Raw genomic sequence first — 22,434 nt, forward strand, 5'->3', positions numbered from 1 at the left:
GCTTCAAGAATTTTCCTATCCATCCCTGCTCAAAGGTTGTTGAGGCCATAACGTGGAAGGGTCAGATTAGGGAGGATACATCACCCTGAGTAACCAAGGGTGATATAACATGGCCTTGGTATTGGGCACTCTGTTGCTGTTGTTGCGTTCATGCTTATGCTCGCCCTTGCTCCACCCTCTCTACCTTTGTGGCGACTCCCTTCGGCTCAGATGGATAGATGCAGCCGCGGCTTCTCTCCGCCTCTTGGTCCCGGTGTCTCTGTGCTGGCTTGACGCTATGGATCCGCCATGTTCCTGATGACATAAGGGCACGCGCGTGCTCCAGACTTTGTACCAGCAAGGGCGCGAACCTCGGGGGCATCACCCCTTACTGATGTCATCCGTTTTCAATTTAAAAGGTCTTTGTTTGCTAACTACAAACGAGTTAGCAAGAAACTCCAACGGGACTTGCTTCGGCAGTCCACGCTACTTGCAACTACGCTCGAGTCAGCAAGGGGAATTCTTCTCCACTGCTCGGCCTTTTCAAACTTACCAGGAGTACCTGCTCCTTGTGGGCTCGGCTCTCTCTATTCTTTATTTCAGATTGTTGGACGGGATCCGGTACTTGCTCCTTGAGGGCCTACATTCCCGAAGATTCCTGCCTGTAGGTGATCGCAGATGTGAACACAGTGAGTCCTAGTACAGACAGGAACCGGTACTCGCTCCACGAGGGCCATTGTTCCTAGTCGCTAAGGGTCCCTTCAGTCTAAGACGTTATTGCAGGTACGGAGATCGTGAGTTACCATTGCGGATAGGAATAAGTACTCGCTCCACGAGGGCCTATGTTCCTAATTCGTTTATCATACTCTCTTCTTCCTCAGAAGATATTGCATACCTATATCTTATGGATTATTATTACAGATTAACAGATAGGAACCGGTACTCACTCCATGAGGGCCTACGTTCCTAAATCTCTCCTAGCCTCTCTTCTATTCCAGAAGCCATCCCATACACAGTTATTGTGAGTTCTATTTCAGACTGCTTACAAGAACCAGTACTCACCTGCAGCTCCTGTTCCTGAATACTGAAGACTCTCTGTTGCATATAGAAGACACTACAGAGATCTGCTACTGTGAGTGTATCATCTATCATTGGTTATGCCCAGCATACCCTGTCTACTCACTACCTATAGTCTCTCCTTACAGCTCAACAACTCAGAGATCATGGTTCCAGTATCAGAGGGACTTCAGCCCTACCGTGCATATCAACTCACTACTGCTACCTCTGGTGGTTCTACTTCCAGTCTAATAAAGAACTATCTGTGTTTGTCTCAATACTCCAGCCTAGCCGGTAGTCCCTCTAAGGATCTCCACTTGAGGGTGCTGTCAACTACTATCGGCCCAGGGATTCACTATTTCTACTAAGTATTATTCCTACACTAATAAGAGCGGTATCATCATCTACCACTCTGTGGGAGCCAACCCACATCAGACCATCACTCCTCTCTCTGCGGAAGCTGACCCATATCAGATAGCTATCTCCCCGTGGGAATCATACAGGTTGCTGGCTCATCTTCTACAGGAACAAAGCATAACAGTCGCTACTCCTTCCCTCTGGAAGAGCAGAGCACTAACAGATTATAAGAAATTGCCATGCTGGGTCAGACCAAGGGTCCATCAAGCCCAGCATCCTGTTTTCAACAGAGGCCACAACCAGGCCACAAGAACCTGGCAAATACCCAAACCCAGATTGCTACTCCTTAATAAGATCCGTACAGAGTGCTACTTCGCCCCTTGGCGGGGTGATCACTTATAGCTTGTTAACTCCTCCTTCTATGGAAGTATCCAGCATCCAGGTTCATAACAGATTGCTAACTCCTCCCCTTTGGGGAGCTGGTCTCTAACAGCTGTGTTACTGAGTGAGAGGCTGAGCTTACTTGTCAACAAAGCGACTTCAGTGTTGACTAATGAAGATGTTGGGGAGATACCAGTTCCAGAGACTGTTTTCAAGGATGATGATGTAGATGAACCGAACCAAATCATGGTGAACCTGGAAGATGGCGTAGGCAAGACTGACAAACTGAAGAGTAGCAAATCACCTGGTATAGATGGTTTATATCCTAGGGTTCTGAAACAACTAAAAAATGAAATTTCAGTCCTGTTACTAGTAGTCTGGAACCTATATTAAAATTGTCCATTGTACCTAAAGACTGTAGGGTGACCAGTGGAACCCCGTTATTTAAAAAGGGCTCCAGGGGTGATCCGGGAAACTATAGATGGGTCAGCCTTACTTTAATGCCAGGAAAAATTGTGGAAAGTATTCTAAAGAACAAAATCACAGAACATATAGATAGACATGGTTTAATGGGACACATCCAGCATGGATTCACCCACGGGAAGTCTTGTCTCTCAAATCTGTTATACATTTTAAGGGTTTAATAAACGTGGATAAAGGTGAACCGATAGATGTATATTTGGATTTTCAGAAAGTGTTTGACAAAAGACCCTCATGAGAGGCTTTTAAGAAAATGAAAAAGTCATGGGATAGGAGATGATGTCCTTTTGTGGATTGAAAACTGGTTGAAAGAAAGGAAGCAGAGTAGGATTAAATGGTCAGTTTTGTCAGTGGAAAAAGGTAAACAGTGGAGTGCCTCAGGGATCTGTATTTGGACCAGTCCTTTTTAATATGTTTATAAATGATCTAGAAAGGAGTACAATGAGTAAGGTGATCAAATTTGTGACACAAAATTATTCAGAATAGTTAAATCATAAGTGGATTGAGATAAATTGCAGGAGGATCTTGTGAAACTAAATGATTGGGTGTCCAAATGGCAGAGAAAATTTTAATGTAGAGAAGTGTAAGATGAGGCATATAGGGAAAAACAACCCATGCTGTTTCTATATTAGGAGTTACCACCCAGGAGAAAGATCTAGGCATCATAGTGGATAATTATTAAAATTGTCAGCTTAATGTGCTGTGGTGGTCAAAAGAATGTTAGGAAGGGAATGGTGAATATAACGGAAAATGTCATAATGCCTCTGTATCACTCCATGGAGAGACCACACCTTGAATACAGTGTACAGTTCTGGTCACTGCATCTCAAAAAAGATATTGTTGCACTAGGGAAGATACAGAGAAGGGCAACCAAAATGATAAAGGGGAAAGAATGGCAACCCTATCAAAAAAGACTAAAGAGGTTAGGGCTGTTCAGCTTGGAGAAGAGAAATCTGAAGGGAGATATGATAGAAGTCTATAAAATCATAAAAGGACTTGAAGAGGTAAATGTGAATCTATTATGTATTCTTTCAGATACTACAAGGACTAGGGGGCACTCCATGAATTTAGCAGTAGAACAATTAAAACAAAGCAAAGAAAATTCTTTTTCACTCAAGCTCTGGAATTCATTGCCAGAGGATGTGGTGAAGATAGTTAGCGTAGCTGGGTTTAAAATACATTTGGTTAAGTTCTTAGAGGCGAAATCCATAAACTGCTATTAATCAAGTTGACTTAGGTAATAGCCACTGCTATTTACTGGCTTTAGAAGCATGGAATCTGTTTAATGTTTGCATGTTTGCCAGGTTCTTGTGAACTGCATTGGCTACTGTTGGAAACAGGATGGCAGTTTTGACGGACTTTGGTCTGACCTAGTATAGTAACTTCTTATGAGCAGAGACACAACCATGTTCTCCCTGCTCTTGTACAGCAACATCAACAGAGAATAATGCCAATGCTCTGGTTCCTTTGCACGATGTTCAGTGATAGTTTAATATATTTGATAAATCTCAATTCTTCTAGTAAAATCAAAATAATGAACATTAAAAGTTTTTCTTCCTTGAATCGGAATTCAATGCTGAAGAATCTGTCTTGTACACTTAGTAGGTAGAATGGGAAGGCATGCCTTCTCAAGGGACAACCAGTGATCCATGTGGGTCTTGGGTTCCTTGGTATTGATTCCTTTGATGCCAGCGACAATGGATCAGGCATTGGAGTTGAACCAAAGATGTATGCAGATTTATCTCATTGTGGATATCCTGAAAACCAGATTGGTCTGTGGTTCTCAAGGACCAGAGTTGGCCACCCCTACAATAGTATCAGGAGCTCCAATTTGTATGTATGTTAAATCATCATTTTGAACACATGCTGTAGAAATTACATAATTAATCTTAGTGTTATTTTTTCCTATGTATTTATTGTGCCATTCAAAATTGATTGATTTGTGTTCTTAAATATTTTTGTGTAGGTAAGCATGCTGAGGACATATTTGGTGAGTTGTTTAATGAGGCCAACAGCTTCTATATCAGAGCAAATTCTCTTCAAGATAGAATTGATCGCCTTGCTGTCAAAGTTACCCAGCTGGATTCAACAGTAGAAGAGGGTAAGTAATTGCATGAAAGCAATGAGCTAGAATGTGCTGCTGTCAAGATCACTATAATTTATTACTGAACAAACAGTGCATCTACTTTGGAGCCATTCTGAGACATTGTTTCAAAAACAAAATGCTAGACTAATTGGAAGGAAGGTAAAGGAACAGATACATCTATTATCAAAATGGTTCTACATTTAATATATATTGCTCAAATAATTTGTTCTTTAAGATTATGCAGAAAGAATAAGAAGACTGTATTTTGCTATTACACAATGTAAGATCTTCATAATGTAGAATTTTTATCTATTTCAGAAGACTTAAGAATTGGAAAAAAAATACTAAGTCTGAAGTCCTGGAGGTATATGAAATGACTTGTACTGGTTTATCTTTCTGCTAAGCTGATTTCTCTTCCTTTTAAAGGGAACTGAGAGATGAGACAGATCTTAATGAGAAGCACAATACAGTGGTCATACGATAATGTTTCATACTTTTGTATGACTTCATATTTTTTACTTTTCAGGTGTATTGGATTTTTTCTATACTTCTGAATTTTTCTGTGAAATCAACTTTGATCTTATTTACTTCTGTTTTTCACTATTCCTATATTTCTCAGTAATTTCTGTTCTGCCTTTCATACTACTTGATATTTCTTTATGACAGGGTTTCCCAGACTCTGTCCACAGGACCCTTACTTAGATCTGATTTTCATAGTTATCTAGAATGAATATTCATAAGCTATATTGGTCTAGCTATAGGATCACATTATACCACCTTGCAATGACAGGAAATGATCCTGTATCTAGGAATTGCCTTCCAGACAATGCTTTATCTTGTCGCATCAAAGATGTCCCTCCAGAGGAATGTGCCCAGGAGGGTAGAAGTAAGACTGCTGCGAGTAGTAATTTGATCATTAGAAATATAGACAGCTGGATGTTTGGCAGCTATGACGATGGTTTGATAGCTTCCATGCCTCGTGTGAAGGAGGTGTGCATTGCACATTATCTAGATAGGACTTTATAGACTGCTGGGGAGAAGCCATACTATTATGGTAGAAGTAGATACCTATGAATTAAAAAGGTGCAGATGGGAGATTCTGGAGACTAAACTGATGTTTGTAGGTAGAGTAGTTTTCTCAGAGATGTTTTCAGTGCCATGTGCAGAAATTGAGAAGTGGGAGTCTCAATGGTATAGAGCGTTCAGGGAGGAGGGCTTTAGATTCATTAGAAACTGTGGAGTGGAGAAGGGAGTGCCTAGTTCAATAAGATGGGCTGTATCTTAACCAGAATGGAACCTGGTTACTGCTGCTAATAATTGAGAGAGACCATTCTTTTTCAATTTATTTATGAATTTTCAGTTTATACAGTCATAGTTACCAAGACAGTAATAGCAGAACAAGAAAGAAACATTTGAATAAGAAATATACATAATTTTCTAGGGGGGGGGGGAAATAGCCAGTTAATATAGATAGATACACCATTCTTTAAAGTAAATCATGAGAGAAAGCCGACAGTCACTCGAACGCATAGCTCAGACAGAATAAGGAATTTTCAAAGCATACTGTTAAAACAAAACAAAACAAAAAAAATGGGGGTGGTATTATAGTATTTGATAGCGAGGTCATAGAAAAAGCCAAAATAGCACAGAGAAATGTAAATAAAAAGCACCCAAAAATGAAAGATTCAAAATTACCTGAATCAACTGCCAATAATAAATGAACTGTGAATAGACATGCAAAGAATACCTTTTAGATGTTGGGGTGACAGTCAAGTAGAATAGAGGTTCTATAGGAAACACTGCATTTTGGAATCTCCATGATAGAAATTCTGTGTGTGATAGGAAAGAATATAGTCTGAGTTTATTACTGTCTACCTGACCAAAATAGTGAAACATTCTGAACTAACTGAATTTAGACAGGCTACTAAAAGTAGAAATACAGTGGCTAATTTGAGTTGCCTCAGTATTGACTGGGTGAATGTCTCATCCGTGCATAACAGGAAAGTTAAGTTTCTAGATGCCATAAATAACTGATTCATGGAGCAGCTGGGTCTTGGAATTGAGAGGTGGTGACTAGTTGTTGGAATGTAGGACCTGGTGCAAGGGGACTGGTTACATACAGTAACATAGTGACTGACAGGCTAGAATGGCTCATCTAGTCTGCTCATTTGATTTTCATGTATGAGTTCCCATGTGCAACCAAATATACTCACTCTCCTTACATCTTTTAACTGACACCACCCTTTTCCTATCCCATGCATGACCAAAATCTTTTACTGTGATAGTCTCCACCATCTCTGCTAGTTAGCCCCTTCTGTGTTACAATCAGGCCTTCCCCATGCTCATTAAAGTTTGGGTTTATCCATGGTCTTCTCATACAGGTTCCCCAGCCTTCCTGAAGGACTGCAGTTATTCCATTGCCACTCTGTACAGTTTACCTGAATGCCTTCTAAGAAGCACAAGGCATTGCTAATGTTGCTTTTGGGCTGTAACTACCATTGGGGTAATGTGCATCTGTTACCCCAATTCTCATAAGCAGGACATTGGACTCAACTGACCTAGTGAGTTATCATGCCACTTTTTCACTCCCTTTTCTTTCCAAATAATTAAATATATAGTTTTCAGTTACTTAACACAATTTTTTGATGAACATTCCAATTTAGACCAGAACCAATTTGGCTTCTCTTCTGCTCTCTAGTCTTGACACTGTTTATCTTAGCTTTGTCTCTGATACTTGCTATCTTCTTTTCTTAATTAACATCTCCTCAGCCTTCGACACTTTGGATCACACAATATTATTATCTTATGTCTCTGAAGTTGGTATGATGGGTTCTGTTCTTTCCTGGTTTTCTTCCTATCTCTCAGAACGCTCTCAAGGCAAATTCAATGATTTTACTTCATCTTTGGTTCCCATCACCACATGAGTCCCTCAAGGCTCTGCACTATCTGCTGCTCTTTTTAATGTTGTCTCCGTGGGCAACTTGGTGTTTCCTTCAAACTGTACACTGATGATATCCAGGTTTTCTTCCCCTTACATTCATCGTGATCTTCCACAATTTACTTTGCTACCATATGCTTTTAAAGTATACGTTGTTGGCTTTCTGCGAATCACCTCTCTCTAAATCTCTTAAAAAAAAAATATGAATATCTTCATTGTGGGACATCATCCTCCATATGCTATTCCAGATTCAGTACAGCTCTTAGGTGTCACTATTCCAGTTTCCTCATCTGTTCGTGACTTGGATGTAATTCTAGACTCTAATCTTTCTATGATTCCTCAGATTAGATCTGTTGTCAAAAATTCCTCCTTCAAGTTTATAATGCTTAGGCATTTAAAATTAAAACTCATTCTATGACCCAACAGTTTTTGCTCCTTACTTCAAGTTCTTCTCTTTCCATCTATTGATTATTGTAATTCTCTTTATGCTGGGCCTTCACAAATTTCTCTCCACACTTCAAATAATTCAGAATTCAGATGCTCATCTTCTTACTGGCACTCCATCTGAAATCATACCATACCTGTTTTACAGCAACTTCACTGACTACCAATTTCCACCCATATCAAATATAAAGTTGCCACATCCATACACAATTTACTTTATAATCTTAAATCCCCCTGGATTAGTAGTATTCTATGTATTCTCACTCCTGCATGGATACTGCATTCTTCAAGCTAGTTTCTTCTTGATGTTGCTCTTCCTAAAGCTGCCTGATTGGCGTCCACTCGTGAATGTTCATTTTCCATCTATGGCCCTGTCCTCTGAAACTCTCTCCTGGTTTCATTGCGATTAACACAGGACTCCAAAATATTTTAAAAAATTATTAAAAACCTACCTCTTCTGTGAAGATTTCCAGTAGTTTGTCTGTGCCATCTCCTCCAGTTGCAGAATGATGTATTGTTTTAAACTTGCTTTTTTTGGCTCTGGCGTTTGTTTGTTTTGTTTTACATTGTATGTTTTTATGAATATTTTGTTTTGTACCCCACCCTGAACATTGGAATAATGGGTAATAAATAATTTTAAATAAAATTCCATGAAGGTTACCCCAACGCCTTCTTGGAAACACAGTGCTATTGTGGACTTGTACTAATTGCTCCATGTAGGTTATCCCAGTGCTTTATTCCCATCATCTTACTACCAGGAATTCTTTTTATATATCCCTTGCTTTATTGAATTCCATTACTGTTTTAGTTTCTACAGCTTCCTCTGGAAGGGTATTTTAGACATCCATCACCTTTGTGTGAAAAACTATATTCTGATGTTGGTCCTGGGCCTTCCCCTTTGGAGCTTCATTTCATGACTCCTAGTTCTGTAACTTTTTCATTGAAAACAGTTTGCTTCTTGTATCTGTATCATTTCCCATTTTCCTCTTCTAGGATTATATATATTTAGGTCATTAAATCTCATCTCATCTCATATGGCTTTGGTGGAGATCCCACACCATTTTTGAAGCCTGCCTAATCTTTCTAAGATGTGGCATCCAGAACTCAGCATAGTATTTTTAGATCTCACCAACAACTTGTACACAGGCATTATTACATCCCTTTCTTTTCTGCTTGTTATACTTCTCACTGTGCACCTTAGAATTGCTTGGGCCACCACCTTATCGTACTGTTTCACTGCTTTGAGATCATCACTTGCTATCATTGTAAGGTGTGTCTCAGTCCATGCATATCAGCCTCTCATCTTGGATTTCTGTTCCCAGTTGCATGACTTTGCAATTTTTTGCACATAATTTTAATTGCCAAGCAATTGGCCACTCCTCAAGCTATCTTAAATCACTTTTCAATCTGCCTGCTTCTTCAGTGGTGTTCACTCTGCTGCGGCAAACCTTTCCTTCTAACCTCTACAATATTGTTCACAAAGATATTGAACAGAACATGCTCAAGGACCAATTCCCTGAGGTACTCCAAGCATCTTTCTCTCCTCTAAGTGATTTCCTTTTAACATGAGCCTCTGCTTCTAATTTAGCCTACTACCTTTGGACCCACCCCTAGGCTGTTTAGATTATTAATGAGCATCATATACAAGACCATATCAAAAGCTTTGCTGAAATCCAAGTAAATGCATGAAGCAAATGTTCTTGATCTGATTCTCTTCCCAATGGAGGAAACCAGTTGGATACTTTTGACATGAACTCCCTCTATTAAAAACCTGCTTCCTCACATTCTGCAGTGAGCTTGATTTATAGATCCTTCACTATCCTTTCCTTCAGTAAAGTTTCAATTCATTTTCTCACTACCAAGGTCAAGCTACCTGGCCTGTAGTTTCGAAGTGGAGCCATTGGCAATAGTGATCATAAAACAATCAAATTTGATATTTTTACTGGAAAAAGCAATAAGAAATAAAACTAGTACAATAGCATTTTATTATTTTTTTAAATACAATAATAAAATTAGGAAATTAGAAGGAAACTAAAAGGAGCAGTTACCAGAGAAGTTTGCATGAGGCATGGAGATAGTTTAAAAATGCTGTCTTGGAAGCCATGATAAAATGTATTCCACTAGTGTAAAAAAAAAAAAAAAAAAAAAAAGTTAAAATAAGACTGAATATCTGCTAGTATGAATAAATGGTGCTTTGAAAGAGGCTGTTAAAGCTTAAAAATCCTTTAAAAATGGAAAGCAGGATCTAATAAGGAAAATGGAAAAGAGCATAAGCACTGATAAATTGGATGTAAAATATTAATAAGGAAGGCAAAGAGGAGAGACTTGACAAAGAGGCAAAAAATATTAATAAAAACTTTTTAAAGTACATTAACAACCCCCCCCCCCCCCAAGAAACCTGTGAGGGAGTCATATTTTAGAAAATTATTCTTTCTGTGTGTGAATAAACTTATGTGCATAATGTTGCTATCCGAGTTACTTTTACCCACATTGTGAAGAGGCATTCCAAGGAATAAAGATTAAAGGACGGGATGGGTGAGGTTGCACTTAAGCATGTACTTCTGAATATTCAAAAGTGAGTGCATATTTTTTCCTCTGGGAAAATTACCCACACAAATTAGCAGGAATAAATGAGTGGGAGTAAATTCTTTTAGATAACTTTGAAAATTAACATATGTATGTAATTTTACTTTGATAATTAGTGTAAGGTCCATGGGTGAAAGATAGCCATCGGTTTGTGCTAATGCAAACAGTACAAAATTACTTCCTAGATGACCAGTGTATAAAAAGGAGGCACAGGGAGGATGACCATAGCAGAAAAACTAAATTAATGTTTTGCCTCTGCCTACATTGCAGAGGACTCTGGGGTGATATCCACACTGCAACCGGTTTTTGTAGGAGATGAGGACCTGAAACAAATTGGTATGAATCTGGAAGAGGTGCTAGAGCAAATTGACAAACTAAATAGTACAAATTACCAGGACCTGATTGATTGTATTTATCCCAGAGTTCTAAAGGAGTGTAAAGCTTACTCTATGCTTATGGCCAGGGACACATGAACACTTAGACTCAGTAAAAGTGTAATGTATTTTTATTAATCAATATAAGTGTTCTCGGGAGATGCTGGGTGCCCTTAGTCTTACAAACTGACCAGCATCTCCTCGTATACAGGAAGTGATCCTTCTTTTATAGATAACATACAATATTGTGGAAGCTTCTAGACTTGCGTGACTGCCCAAAGAATCATTTACATAAGTTGTGCATGATTACATCATCCCTAACTATCCCTGATGGGCTACACATCCTGGGAAGCCAATTTCCCATGACTTTCTTTGTTCTGTTAAACTATTACTGGTAAAGGCAATCAACACGTCTGTAACTGTGTGGATTACAAACGTCTGAGAATAGTGCCTGAAGCTCCCCTGTGGTTTCTTCTTTTGTGACTCTATGAATAGACATCACCTGTCTGGTGCCAGCTTGCCTGCTTCTACAGATATCCAGGGACATTCTGTAAGTCACTTAGTCCATTCAGTGCAGGCAGGCCAAAGACACGCAGAGGCTTCTGGGGATTTCCTTCTCCATGTTGGTTTTCTGTTCAGGCATACTTCTCAGGAGCTCAAATATGAAATTGCAGACCTGCTACTAGAGATCTGTAACAGATCATTCACTGTACCTGAGGACTGGAGAATAGCTTATTTATTGATTTATAAACTTATATATCACATAACCTGTCCATACAATAAAAGCAGTTTTCACCAAAACAATCAAAACATAATAACATAATATAATGTTAAGTAGCCAGTTTTTAAAAGGCTCTAGGTGTGGCCCTAGAAAATAGTGTCAACATCAATGCTGGATAAAATGGTGGAGGCTATTCAGAATAAAATTACTAGACCTACGGATAAATATGGTTTAATGAGGAAGAACTCATATGGATTTAGCAAAGGAAATCATACATAAACCAATCTATTATAATTCTTTTAAAGGTGTAAATACATATGTGGATAAGGGTGATCTGGTTGATATAGTGTATCTGGATTTTCAGTAGGCATTTGATAAGTCCCTCATGAAAGATTCCTCGGTAAATTAGAAAGTCATGGAATAGGAAGAGATGTCAAAATGTGCATTTGTAACTGGTTAAAGGATTGGAAACAAAATTGGACTAAATGATCAATTATCACTTTTGAGAGAAGTAATTTGTGGAGTCCCTCAGGTACCTGTACTGAGATCATGTTTAACTGATTCGTTAATGATCTGGGAAAGGGAGCGATGAGTGAGAGAGACAAAATTAATCAAAGTAGTTAAAACACTAGCAAACGGTGAAGAATTTCAGGCAGACCTTGTAAGGGGTGAAGAGAGAATCTAAATGGCAGGTGAAATTTCATGTAAATGTGTGCAAATTAAGGGGAAAATAATCTTAACTATATATGCATAGTGCTAGGTTCCTTATTAGGAGTTACAGCTCAGGAAAAAGGACCCTGGAGTCATAGTGGACAATATATTGAAATCCTCAGCTTGGTGTGCAGCACAGGTCAGAAAAGTAAATAGAATAGTAGTAATTATTTGGAATGGAATAGAGAATAAAACTGAGAATATAATGCCTCTGAGTAAATCTATGATGTGACTCCTGCTTGAGTATTATGTACACTTATGGCCAACCCATCTCAAAAAGGATATATTGGAGCTAGTTCTGTTATAACCCCATTTGGTGTATAACAGCGCAATAACCGGATCACGATTAAAGAGATCGCAAACGCGCAAAAAATAAGAAGTACTCTGACCACAGAAAGGCTGGATTTTGCCATCAGCTTACGCACAGCACTCGAATTAGGGAGCACGATTTGCCCAAGTGTATCGAGTGTATTTGTACAGCCGAGATACACAAGTACATCCATGCTTAAGAGTGATATGAGTAAATGTCACTTTGGTTCCCTCTGGCAGCGTGTCTGTAAAAAATGTATCTCTTTATTAGACATCTGTGTATTTCTGGGAGTTAAGCCATTATACATTTCAAAGGTGCTGGCTGCATTTTTTTTTTTTAATGGGAGTGATTTAACATATCTTTTCTTAAAAGGTAAGGGGCTACTTGTCATTAATACCTGAGATGGTCCCTGTGATCTTGACAGAACTTTTCCATGCCATTGAGCAGCCGTGAGAGGGATATGGAGATCAATTTTTTCTGATGAAGCTTGCCTCAGCTGCACGGGCAAATCAAACTCCTCATTTAGGGTATTTCAGACAGTCACATCCTTATCTCCCACAATTGAGCCAGACTAAACAGACCCATTGTCTATCTATGTCCGAAAGGCTGGAGAAAAAGTATATCCAGAAATAGAGTTCCCAGATATAGGTGCGATGGGAGAAGAGATCTCCCGCTTCAATCCCAAGTAGCAAAACACCTTCTTTCAAACCTGAAGCATGTGAGCTTGAATGGGGACTATCTTGAATCACTCACAGATGAATAGGAGATTCAGGCGGGATACATGGCAATATAGATAGAATGCTTGCCAGCTGAGGTTATTGACTTAATGGCAACCAAGAAGCATTGCAGTGTCCTAACCACGCTTTAAGGCAATCTAAATGGGCTACCCAAATGTATATTTTAAGAATAGGAAGCACCATATCACCCTGCTTTTTAGGAAGCTATAGCTGGCTGAGGTGTATTTGTGCTGGCTTGTGTTGCCATATAAACTGAGCTATTAATCCTTGATTTTATGGGCATGAGTCTTTAGGTCATGGTGGGGGTTGACGCAACCTGCAAGTCCCCACCATCGGCAGGCAGACTTGAATGAAACAGAGACCAAACTGGAGCTTCGCCTTTACCAGCCCTCATTCCCCGCAGGTTGAGCCTTCGGGTGCCAGGGCTGGCAGGACTTAGGAGGCATCCTCTCAGATGGTTGATGTAGCAGAGTCAGAGCAGACTGAGGTCAGCTGTATCGGGAAGCAGGCTGTGGTTGGAAGCAGGTAGTGGTGGGGAATGTTCAGAAGTCAGGCAGTAAGCAAGAATGTACAGGAATCAAGCCTAGGTCAACACTGGGTATCTGTCCGAAGGGAAAGGTGGGACAGGAAGGCAGGACAGGGCAGGCAAGGAGAAGCATAGAAGGCAAGATACAACCACAGGAACTGACAAACAGAGATACTGAGCAACTGAAGATGCTGGAACAGGAGAACGAAGACACTGAGGAACAAAGACAAGAATGCTGAAGGTACAGGAACCAAAGACAGGACACTTAGGCAACTTGCACTACTATGAAGCAGGCAGACCTGTTACTGAGGCCCTGGAGTAGTGTCAGGAGAGGCCTTTTATAGGCCTTAGTGTCAGACATCATCAGGGGAATTACTGCTGTGGTCCCTTTAAATACCAGAGAGGTGCACACCTAAGGGCAATGTGCTGTGTGGAGTCTGAGTCTGTGTCCAACCGCATCGGTATCATAGTCTGCTGTGCATTGGCAGCATCTCGCCATGGTGAGGAGTAGCTGGAATCACTAGTGGTATCCTGCATGCACCGGGACCAGGCCTAAAGGTGGGAGTGGTGGTCTGTGGGGTAACTTGCGAGCTGCCGATCATAACATGTGAAGACCATAAAGTTCACAAATTGGAATTGTGCATATGGTATGTGTTGGAAACAAAGATAAAGCAATTTTGGGAGCACATTCATGTTTATCAGATGTAGCCTCTCCGCCCAACATAATGGTAGCTCCATCCATGCCTGCAAGTCTTGTTTGCTTACGAAAAGTCTATCATAATTTATGGGAAAAATGGCTTTAACGTCTTTGGGTCTAAATATCCCCAGGTTTTTAAAGCCATCCGTTACCAGTTTAAAGCAAGACATACTAGCCAAAATTACGGCTTTATCCCCAACGGCATATAACTCCAACTTATCGAAATTGATTTTGTAGGCAGATAAGCCCCATAAAGTTCCACGACCTTCAGTAATTCTGGGCCTGAGACCTTTGGTTGGGTCAAATAAATCAAAACATCATTAGCATAGAGTGAAACGGTATTTGTACGCTGTCCAGTTTGGAACCCTGCTATCTTGGGTTTCTGTCTGATAGCTTCTGCCAATTGGTTCTATGGCTAAATTAAACAGCAGAGGCAATACAAGACAGCCCTAATGTATGCTTCGTGCTATTGCAAAAAAACCTGTTAAGTGAGCCATTGATTAGAAGATGAGCCTTAAGCACCGTGTACATCGCCTCAATTCATGCAATAAATCTTTCTGGAAGCTACGTATTCCATAGCATCGCAAATAGAAAAGGCCATGACACACAGTCAAAAGCCTTTTCTGCATCCAAAGAAACAATAAGACCTCTGCAAACAGACAAGCAGAATATTAAAGAGATGTCTTGTGTTCGAAACAGAGATGCACCCTTTGACAAAATCTGTCTGATCCTTTTGCACTAACAGCGGTATTAGCAATTCTAGCTGTAGCTGCAGGACCTTTGCAAAAATTTGAAGATCTGCATTTAGAAGAGAGATGGGCCTATAGGATCCACATGCCACAGGATCTTACCCCTTCTTGGGAATCGAGGATATAGTGGCATCTACCATAGTAACGAGGGATGAATCTGAAAGCCCAGCCTCGTTAAAGAGCCATAGCAAAAATGGAGAAAGGCTGCCTAGGCATTTCTTATATAATTCTAGCCCCGGACAGTTCCCTGTTGGAAGTAGACCCACCACTGTTTAGATTTCTAGCAGGGGTATAGGATCTTCTAGCTTCTCCAGTTCATCCTCTGTCAAAGTAGGCAGGTTTTAAGTGAGCGAGAAAAGCCTGAATATCAATCAGAACAGCAGATCCCTATAACCAGTTGTAGATTTGCATCCAACGAAGCTGCCCAGAACTAAGTGTAAATCTCCTCTAAACCTCCTTATCTTCCCCTTACATAATTTTGAAAGGGCAAGCACCCTTAAATGAGACTTGAAACCTTCCTGGTGGGACTGAAGTTGGGATCATAAGATCAGTCCCAAAAGAACAGTGAGCCCCCTAGTAAACTAACCTTGAACCCCCACCCCCCTCTAGAGAGTCCACTCTCCCAACCCCCTCCATACCCAAGTACTGTAAATGAGCTCTGCACTTAGATAAAGTCCAGGTGCCAAAGGGCAAGAAGAAGTAATGGGTCTTACACGATCAGCTTCTGCTCATGGGAGAGCGGGACTGCCAGCAAAGAGGAGCGCCATTTCTACTAATTTTTTCTTTCAGGTTTTTTAAAGGTTTGCATCATATTTTCCCTGTCTCATTTTGTAATGCTTTTCATAGAGACCCCACCCCATTTTGGTTGCCTTTCTGTGGATCGTTTCCATTCTGTCCTTATCCTTTTTGAGATGAAGCCTCCAGAACTAAACCTAGTATTCCACGTGGAGCCTCACCAAGAATCTGTAAAGTGGCATTGTCGCCTCCGTCTTCCTGCTTGTTATGCCGCTTTTGATGCAGCCCAGCATCCCTCTAGCCTTAGCTTCTGGCTTTTCACATTGCTTTACCACCTTCAGATCATAAGACACTATCACCCAAAGGTCTCTCTTCCAGTTCATGCACATCAGTCTTTCGCCCCCCAAAACATACAGCTCCAGATTGCTATACTCAAGATGCATGACTGCATTTCTTGGCATTGAATCCCAACTGCCAAACTTTCAACCACTTCTCAAACATTCTTAGATCACTTTTCATTATCTATATTACTTCAGGCATGTCCACTCTGTTGCAGATCTTTGTGTCTTCCACAAGAAGACAGACTTTTGCTCTCTTCTGCAATATTGCTCACAAAAATATTGAACAGTACCAGTCCCAGAATCGATCCTTGAGAAACATAAAACATAGAAATGACGGCAGAAGAAGACAAACGGCCCATCCAGTCTGCCTAGCAAGCTTTGCACTTTTTTTTTCTCATACTTATCTGTTTCTCTCGGCTCTTAGTAACCTTTTGGTTCTATTTCCCTTCCATCCCCACTATTAATGTAAAGAGCAGTGTTGGAACTGCATCTAAGTGAAATATCTAGCTTAATTAGTTAGGGGTAGTAACCGCCGCAATAAGCAAGCTACACCCATGCTTATTTGTATACCCAGACTATGTAATTCAGTCCTTGTTGGTTGTTGTCTGTATATAGATCCACTTTTCTTCATTCCCCCTGCCATTGAAGCAGAGAGCTATGCTGGATATGCATTGAAAGTGAAGTATCAGGCTTATTTGGTTTGGGGTAGTAACCACCATAACAAGCAAGCTACTCCCCGCTTTTTTGAGAATGCAAATCCTTTTTTCCACATTTTCTCTTGCCGTTGAAGCTTAGAGCAATGTTGGAGTCGCATTAACTGTGTGTATGTTTATTGAATAAGGGTATTATCTCCAGGCAGTAGCCGTCATTCCCACGAGCCACCCATTCTTCATTCACGTCCTCTAGACTTTATGGATCCACCGTGTTTATACCACGCCCCTTTGAAGTCCTTCACAGTTCTGGTCTTCACCACTTCCTACGGAAGGGCATTTCACTTATCACTCTTCTTTCTTCAGAATAGGTTCCATTTACCATTACTTGCTGACATCTGTCAGTCAGCCAATTTGTAATCTATTCCACCACTTGGGGCCCACTTACAAGCTTTTCATTTTATTTATGAGCCTCCCATGTGAAACCGTATCAAAAGGCTTTCTAAAATCCAAGTAAATCGCATCAAGTACTCTTTCTTGATCCAATTTCTTTTAGTCTCACAATTAAAAAAAAACCCAAAAACAATCATATTTATTTGACAGGACCTTCTAGTGGCAAAACCATGTTGTCTCAGAACCTGTTTACCCATTGGATTGCAAATAGTTCATTATCCTTTTCTTTAGCAGTTTTCCTACCATTAAGATAAGGCTAACCAGCCTTTCCTATAATATCACGAGTGATGTGGGACAAATGAATAGGGAACAGTTATTCAACCTTTCAAATAGTGCTAGAACTAGTGGACACTCTATGAAACTAACTGGTAGCACATATTAACTAAATTTTAATAAAATATTTTGTTAGTCAACAAAAAAATTTAACTGTGCAATTTTTTGCTGGTGGATGTTCGCAAGGTTAATAGTTTCTGGAGGACAGGTCTATTAACAGTTATTGGCCAAAAAAATGTGGGGCTCACCAAGTCTTGGTCTGGGAGTGAGGAGCAGTGAAAAGATCTTCCAGTTACTTCCAAGGGGCCCAGATTGTCCACTCTTGGAGACAGGATCCTGGGCTTGATGGACAATTGTTCTGACACGCATGGTTCATCTTGTGTTCTGAGTTCATGTGCTTATTTTGCCTATTCTGATAAAACAGACTTGGCTGAAGTTCCTGAATCTGGGGAAAACCACTTCTATATATGACACATGGTGTTGGAAAATTATGACCATGTAAACACAAATATTTGTAGTGCTTGGGAAAGATTTAGCTTACCCACCCATAGCTGTTGAGGGAAGGACCACTGGTGACTTTTTGTAAATTCTTGGCTTATTTTCCCCGCACTACAATATACAGTATAAATATCCATTTAATTTTCTTTCATAGATTCGTTCAAAACTTATTTTAGTTATACAACTGCAATGTTTGATTTGTGCTGAAGAAGTTGTCCAAAATTATACACATTAAGCCTACTCAATGTTACACTTCTATACTTTAGAATTAATTGACATTTAAGGTAGTAATATCAAATGGGGAAACATACTGCTAGTTTAACAGAATATTAACATCGTGTTGGATATATTTTAAGCATTCTGGATTGTTTAACGGTAGTAAGGGTAAAATATTTTTTATACACAGCATGTTATAAAAGATAACTGACACATGCTTTTTGTTTTTTCTTTTGATAGTTTCATTGCAAGACATTAACATGAAGAAAGCTTTTAAAAGTTCCACTATTCAAGATCAACAAGTGGTGTCCAAAAAGTCAATTCCAAACCCAGTTACTGATGTATATAATAAATGTGATAAGCCACCACCATTGAACATTCTTTCACCATACAGGTATGAATTTTCTAGGACATATGCTCATTATGTGTTATGTAAGAGAGTGTGTGATCTTATCAGTCTGCCTGAAACAGAGCATGTTTAATATATCGGAAATGCACCACTTCAGTCACGTGTATGGAATGTCACCGTTACTGCCTAAACATAACACACAAACATGGAAATGTTTTAAACAAATTTGATATTGTAATAGTAATCTTCTTGACACAGTGATTCACCTGGGCCTACAACTGCTAGCAAATGCTCTGTCCACTGAGAAATATTACATTTAATTATAGAAGCTGGACAGGGGCATAGATGGATTAGTGTTTATAGGTTAAGCTCCAGGATAAGAAATCTGGTTCAGCCAGATGTTTCAAGATTCAAATAGTCTATTGCTACATGATCAGGACACAAATACCAAATGAAGTTTTTAGAAGTGAACTCTGTTTATTAGTAAAGCATCTTAAGATTGAAAATACCATTGTCTGTTTTTCTTATATTTCCTCCACTGGAAAATACAAAAATAAAAATGGAAAGAACAAAAAAAAACAAGGGTAAGAAAGAGAGATGGACGTGCAGGTCTGGAAGAGAATTACCCAGAGATACAAAATGTATTTGTCATCCATAATATCCTAATCAGATGAGAAAATTCTACAAAGGATCTTCTCCTTTGTTCCCGCTAGTTGCTCATAACATTTAATGATGGATTTTATTAAATTAATAGTTACCTATGAGATTTTTTTTTTCACTGTTCACACACTGGAAAAAATGGAAATAAAGTCTGAAAACATTTGAGGTATTTGGCACTGAAGAGAAAGAAGACCATTTCTAAGAGTTATATGATGTAAGAAAGAAATGGTTGAAAATGACACTTTTGGTGCACTATGAGGGCAGTTTTCAAAATCTCCAGGCAGCTTATAGGTATGTGAAATCTATATTAATGACTTATAAACAAACTGAGCATCCTAGGTATGGGCCATAAAGTGACTAATTAGATAAGAAACTGGTTGCATGGAAGACAGCAAGAGTAGGGATAAATGGTGTTCACCCCGAGGAAAATAATTACCAGTAGTGTGCTGCAGGACTCAATCCTCAATCTGGTTCACGTCAGCATTTTTGAAAAGATTGTAGAAGGGATCTCAAGAAAGGTTTGCTATTTTTTCAGGTGAATTCATTGTCTACAACAGGGTAGACACCCTGGAAGATGTGGAAAATGTGAGGGGGGGGGGGGGTCTAATGAAGCTTGAGCCAAGGTTTTGAGTTTGGCAGCAGCATCCATCTGGGTTGCAAAAACCCAAGGGAGCAGCACAGTATTGGGGGGAGATGGGGGATGAAATTCTCTGCACAAAACAAGCATGGTATCTGGAGATGATTATAGCTGATGTTCTTAAAGTGGCAGAATAGGTAGATAAGATGATGTGAATCAAGAAAGGAATAGCCAGTAGGAAAAAGGAAGTGATATTGCCTCTGTATGTCTTTGGTGAGACCTCACTTTCTAAAGAATATAAACTGGATGGAGCTACTAAAATAGTCAGTTGCCTTCATCATAAAACAAATGGGAACAGACTTAAGGATCCAAACATGTACACCTGGAGGAATAAATACATGAGGCAGTACTCTTTTTTTTTTTTTCAATAGAAAGGGAGACTCTAAAACAAAGTAACATGGGGTGAGGGTGGAAGGGTTAGACCCAGGAGTAATCTAAGGAAATATTTCTTTACAGAAAATGTGGTTGATTTCCCAGTGGAGGTGGTGGAGACTAGGACAGTGACAGTATCAAAATTTAAGAAAGCATAAAACAAGCACAGAGAATCTCTGAGGAAGAGGCAGGGATTGTAAAGCTGAGAAGGTGCTGTGAATGGGCAGACAGGATGCGCCATAAGATCTCTGTCTGCCATGTTCTGTGTTTCTATAAATAAGTAGGGATGTGCATTCATTTGCGACGAAATAGGAAATAGAGACGATATTTCCTATTTCGTCGCATTTCGGGGGGGCAATGAAACGATAAGAAAACTCACGAAATTTCGTGTGGTTTTCTTATTGTTTTTTGGGGGGGGAGAAAGGGCACATTAAAAAAAAAAAACCAAAAAACCAAACCCACCCCAACCCTTCAAATTTAATTAATTGAACCCCCTCAAGACTCACCGAAAGTCCATGGTGGTCCAGCGGGGTCCCAGGAACGATCTCCCCCTCTCGGGCTGTTGGCTACCACTAATCAAAATGGCGCTGATGGCCCTTTGCCCTTTCCATGTAACAGTGGCTATCGGTGCCATTGGTCGGTCCCTGTCACATGGTAGGAGCAATGGATGGCCCATGCCATTTTTTAAGATGATGCCGCCATAACTATCACCAGGCACTTTGTGAAAGCGTGAGGGGCTGATGATAGACCAGAGAGTAGAACCCTGAATTGAAATGGATGGATGGATGAATCTGAGGGAATCTTCTGATTTGGATGTATCAGTTATGGTGTAGAACAGAGGTTCCCAAAGCTGACCTGGAGGACCCCCCAGCCACTAGGTGTTCAGGATATCCCCAATGCATATGCATGCGATTAATGTGCATGTACTGCCTCCATAGCATACAAATTTTATCGCATACATATGCATTGGGAATATCCTGAACAACGACTGGCTGGGGATCCCCCAGGATAGGTTTGGGACCCTCTGGTCTAGAGAGCAAAATCATTCTTTCTTGTCTAAGAGACAAGATCATGAATTTCTCCTTATGGAGAAAATGTGTTTAGGGTTATAAGATCCAAGATGGGACAAAGACCTCTAGTTTTCTTGAGGATTAGGAAGTGTTTGAAATAAAATGTTTTCCCCCTTTTCTTAAGTGGAACTTACTTGACAGCTTTTGCATGGCGTAGAGAAGAGATTTCCTTCATCAAATCTTGATTTGGGTTTTGAGGAGATTTTCTTGGTGCTAGTTTTGAAGGAAGACTTAGAAATCATAGCATGTATTTCTTTTGGTTTATATGAAGGACTCTCAGGACTGATCTTGAGGCCACTAACTTACAAAAGAGGTTAGGCTTCCACCATTGTGCATTTGTATTTGCTCTGACACTGGCAAAGGTCTCTGTATGGTGTCACAAATTTGACTTTGATTGTGAAGTCAAACATACATAGAAACATAGAAATGATGGCAGAAGAAGACCAAATGGCCCATCCAGTCTGCCCAGCAAGCTTCACACTTTTTTTTTCTCATACTTATCTGTCATGCCTTAGCAGCTCACCCTCCTGTTTGTAATATTTGCAATTCATTTCGCACACACGTACATATGCGCAAACACACAAACAGCTCTGATCTGCTCTACTTCATCTATTGAGAGGATCAGTACCTACGTTGCGGCTGCTTTATCTGAGTTATGCCAAAATTGGGATAACTACCTGTACTGTTATCACAAATGTCAAATTCCATTCTGAAGGCTGTATATTTTTTCTCATTCCTTCACACTTGTTTGATTTGCCTTTTAAACATGTCACTTTTTTTCCCTTTGCTTACCTGAATAAAGTGAGTTAGTTCTATCATTGTTTTATTTTTGCAGAGATGATAGAAAAGATGGCTTGGCGTTTTACACTGATCCCTCTTACTTCTTTGACCTCTGGAAAGAAAAAATGCTGCAGGATACAGAAGACAAAAGGAAAGAAAAGAGAAGACAAAAGGTAAGTTATTATGGAAAATTATCCTTTATGAGATTTAAACATGTAGGTCACTATTATATTTTTTTTTGTATGGTGAAGTGAAAACAGTAATTAAT

At 39.8% G+C, this 22,434-nt stretch overlaps 1 protein-coding gene across 3 annotated transcripts in view; it reads left to right on the forward strand.

Moving 5' to 3' along the window:
• Nucleotides 1-22,434, forward strand: part of WASF3 (WASP family member 3) — a 191,282-nt gene that overhangs the window by 87,446 nt on the left and 81,402 nt on the right. For all 3 annotated transcript variants that reach the window (XM_029602575.1, XM_029602573.1, XM_029602574.1), the window contains exons 4-6: nt 4,220-4,354; nt 18,539-18,692; nt 22,222-22,339. In XM_029602575.1, coding sequence (XP_029458435.1) covers nt 4,220-4,354; nt 18,539-18,692; nt 22,222-22,339 — 407 coding nt within the window. The remainder of the gene's footprint in view (nt 1-4,219; nt 4,355-18,538; nt 18,693-22,221; nt 22,340-22,434) is intronic.

Source organism: Rhinatrema bivittatum, chromosome 5 (assembly GCF_901001135.1).
Source record: "Rhinatrema bivittatum chromosome 5, aRhiBiv1.1, whole genome shotgun sequence".
In the NCBI taxonomy this organism is placed as follows: Eukaryota; Metazoa; Chordata; class Amphibia; order Gymnophiona; family Rhinatrematidae; genus Rhinatrema; species Rhinatrema bivittatum.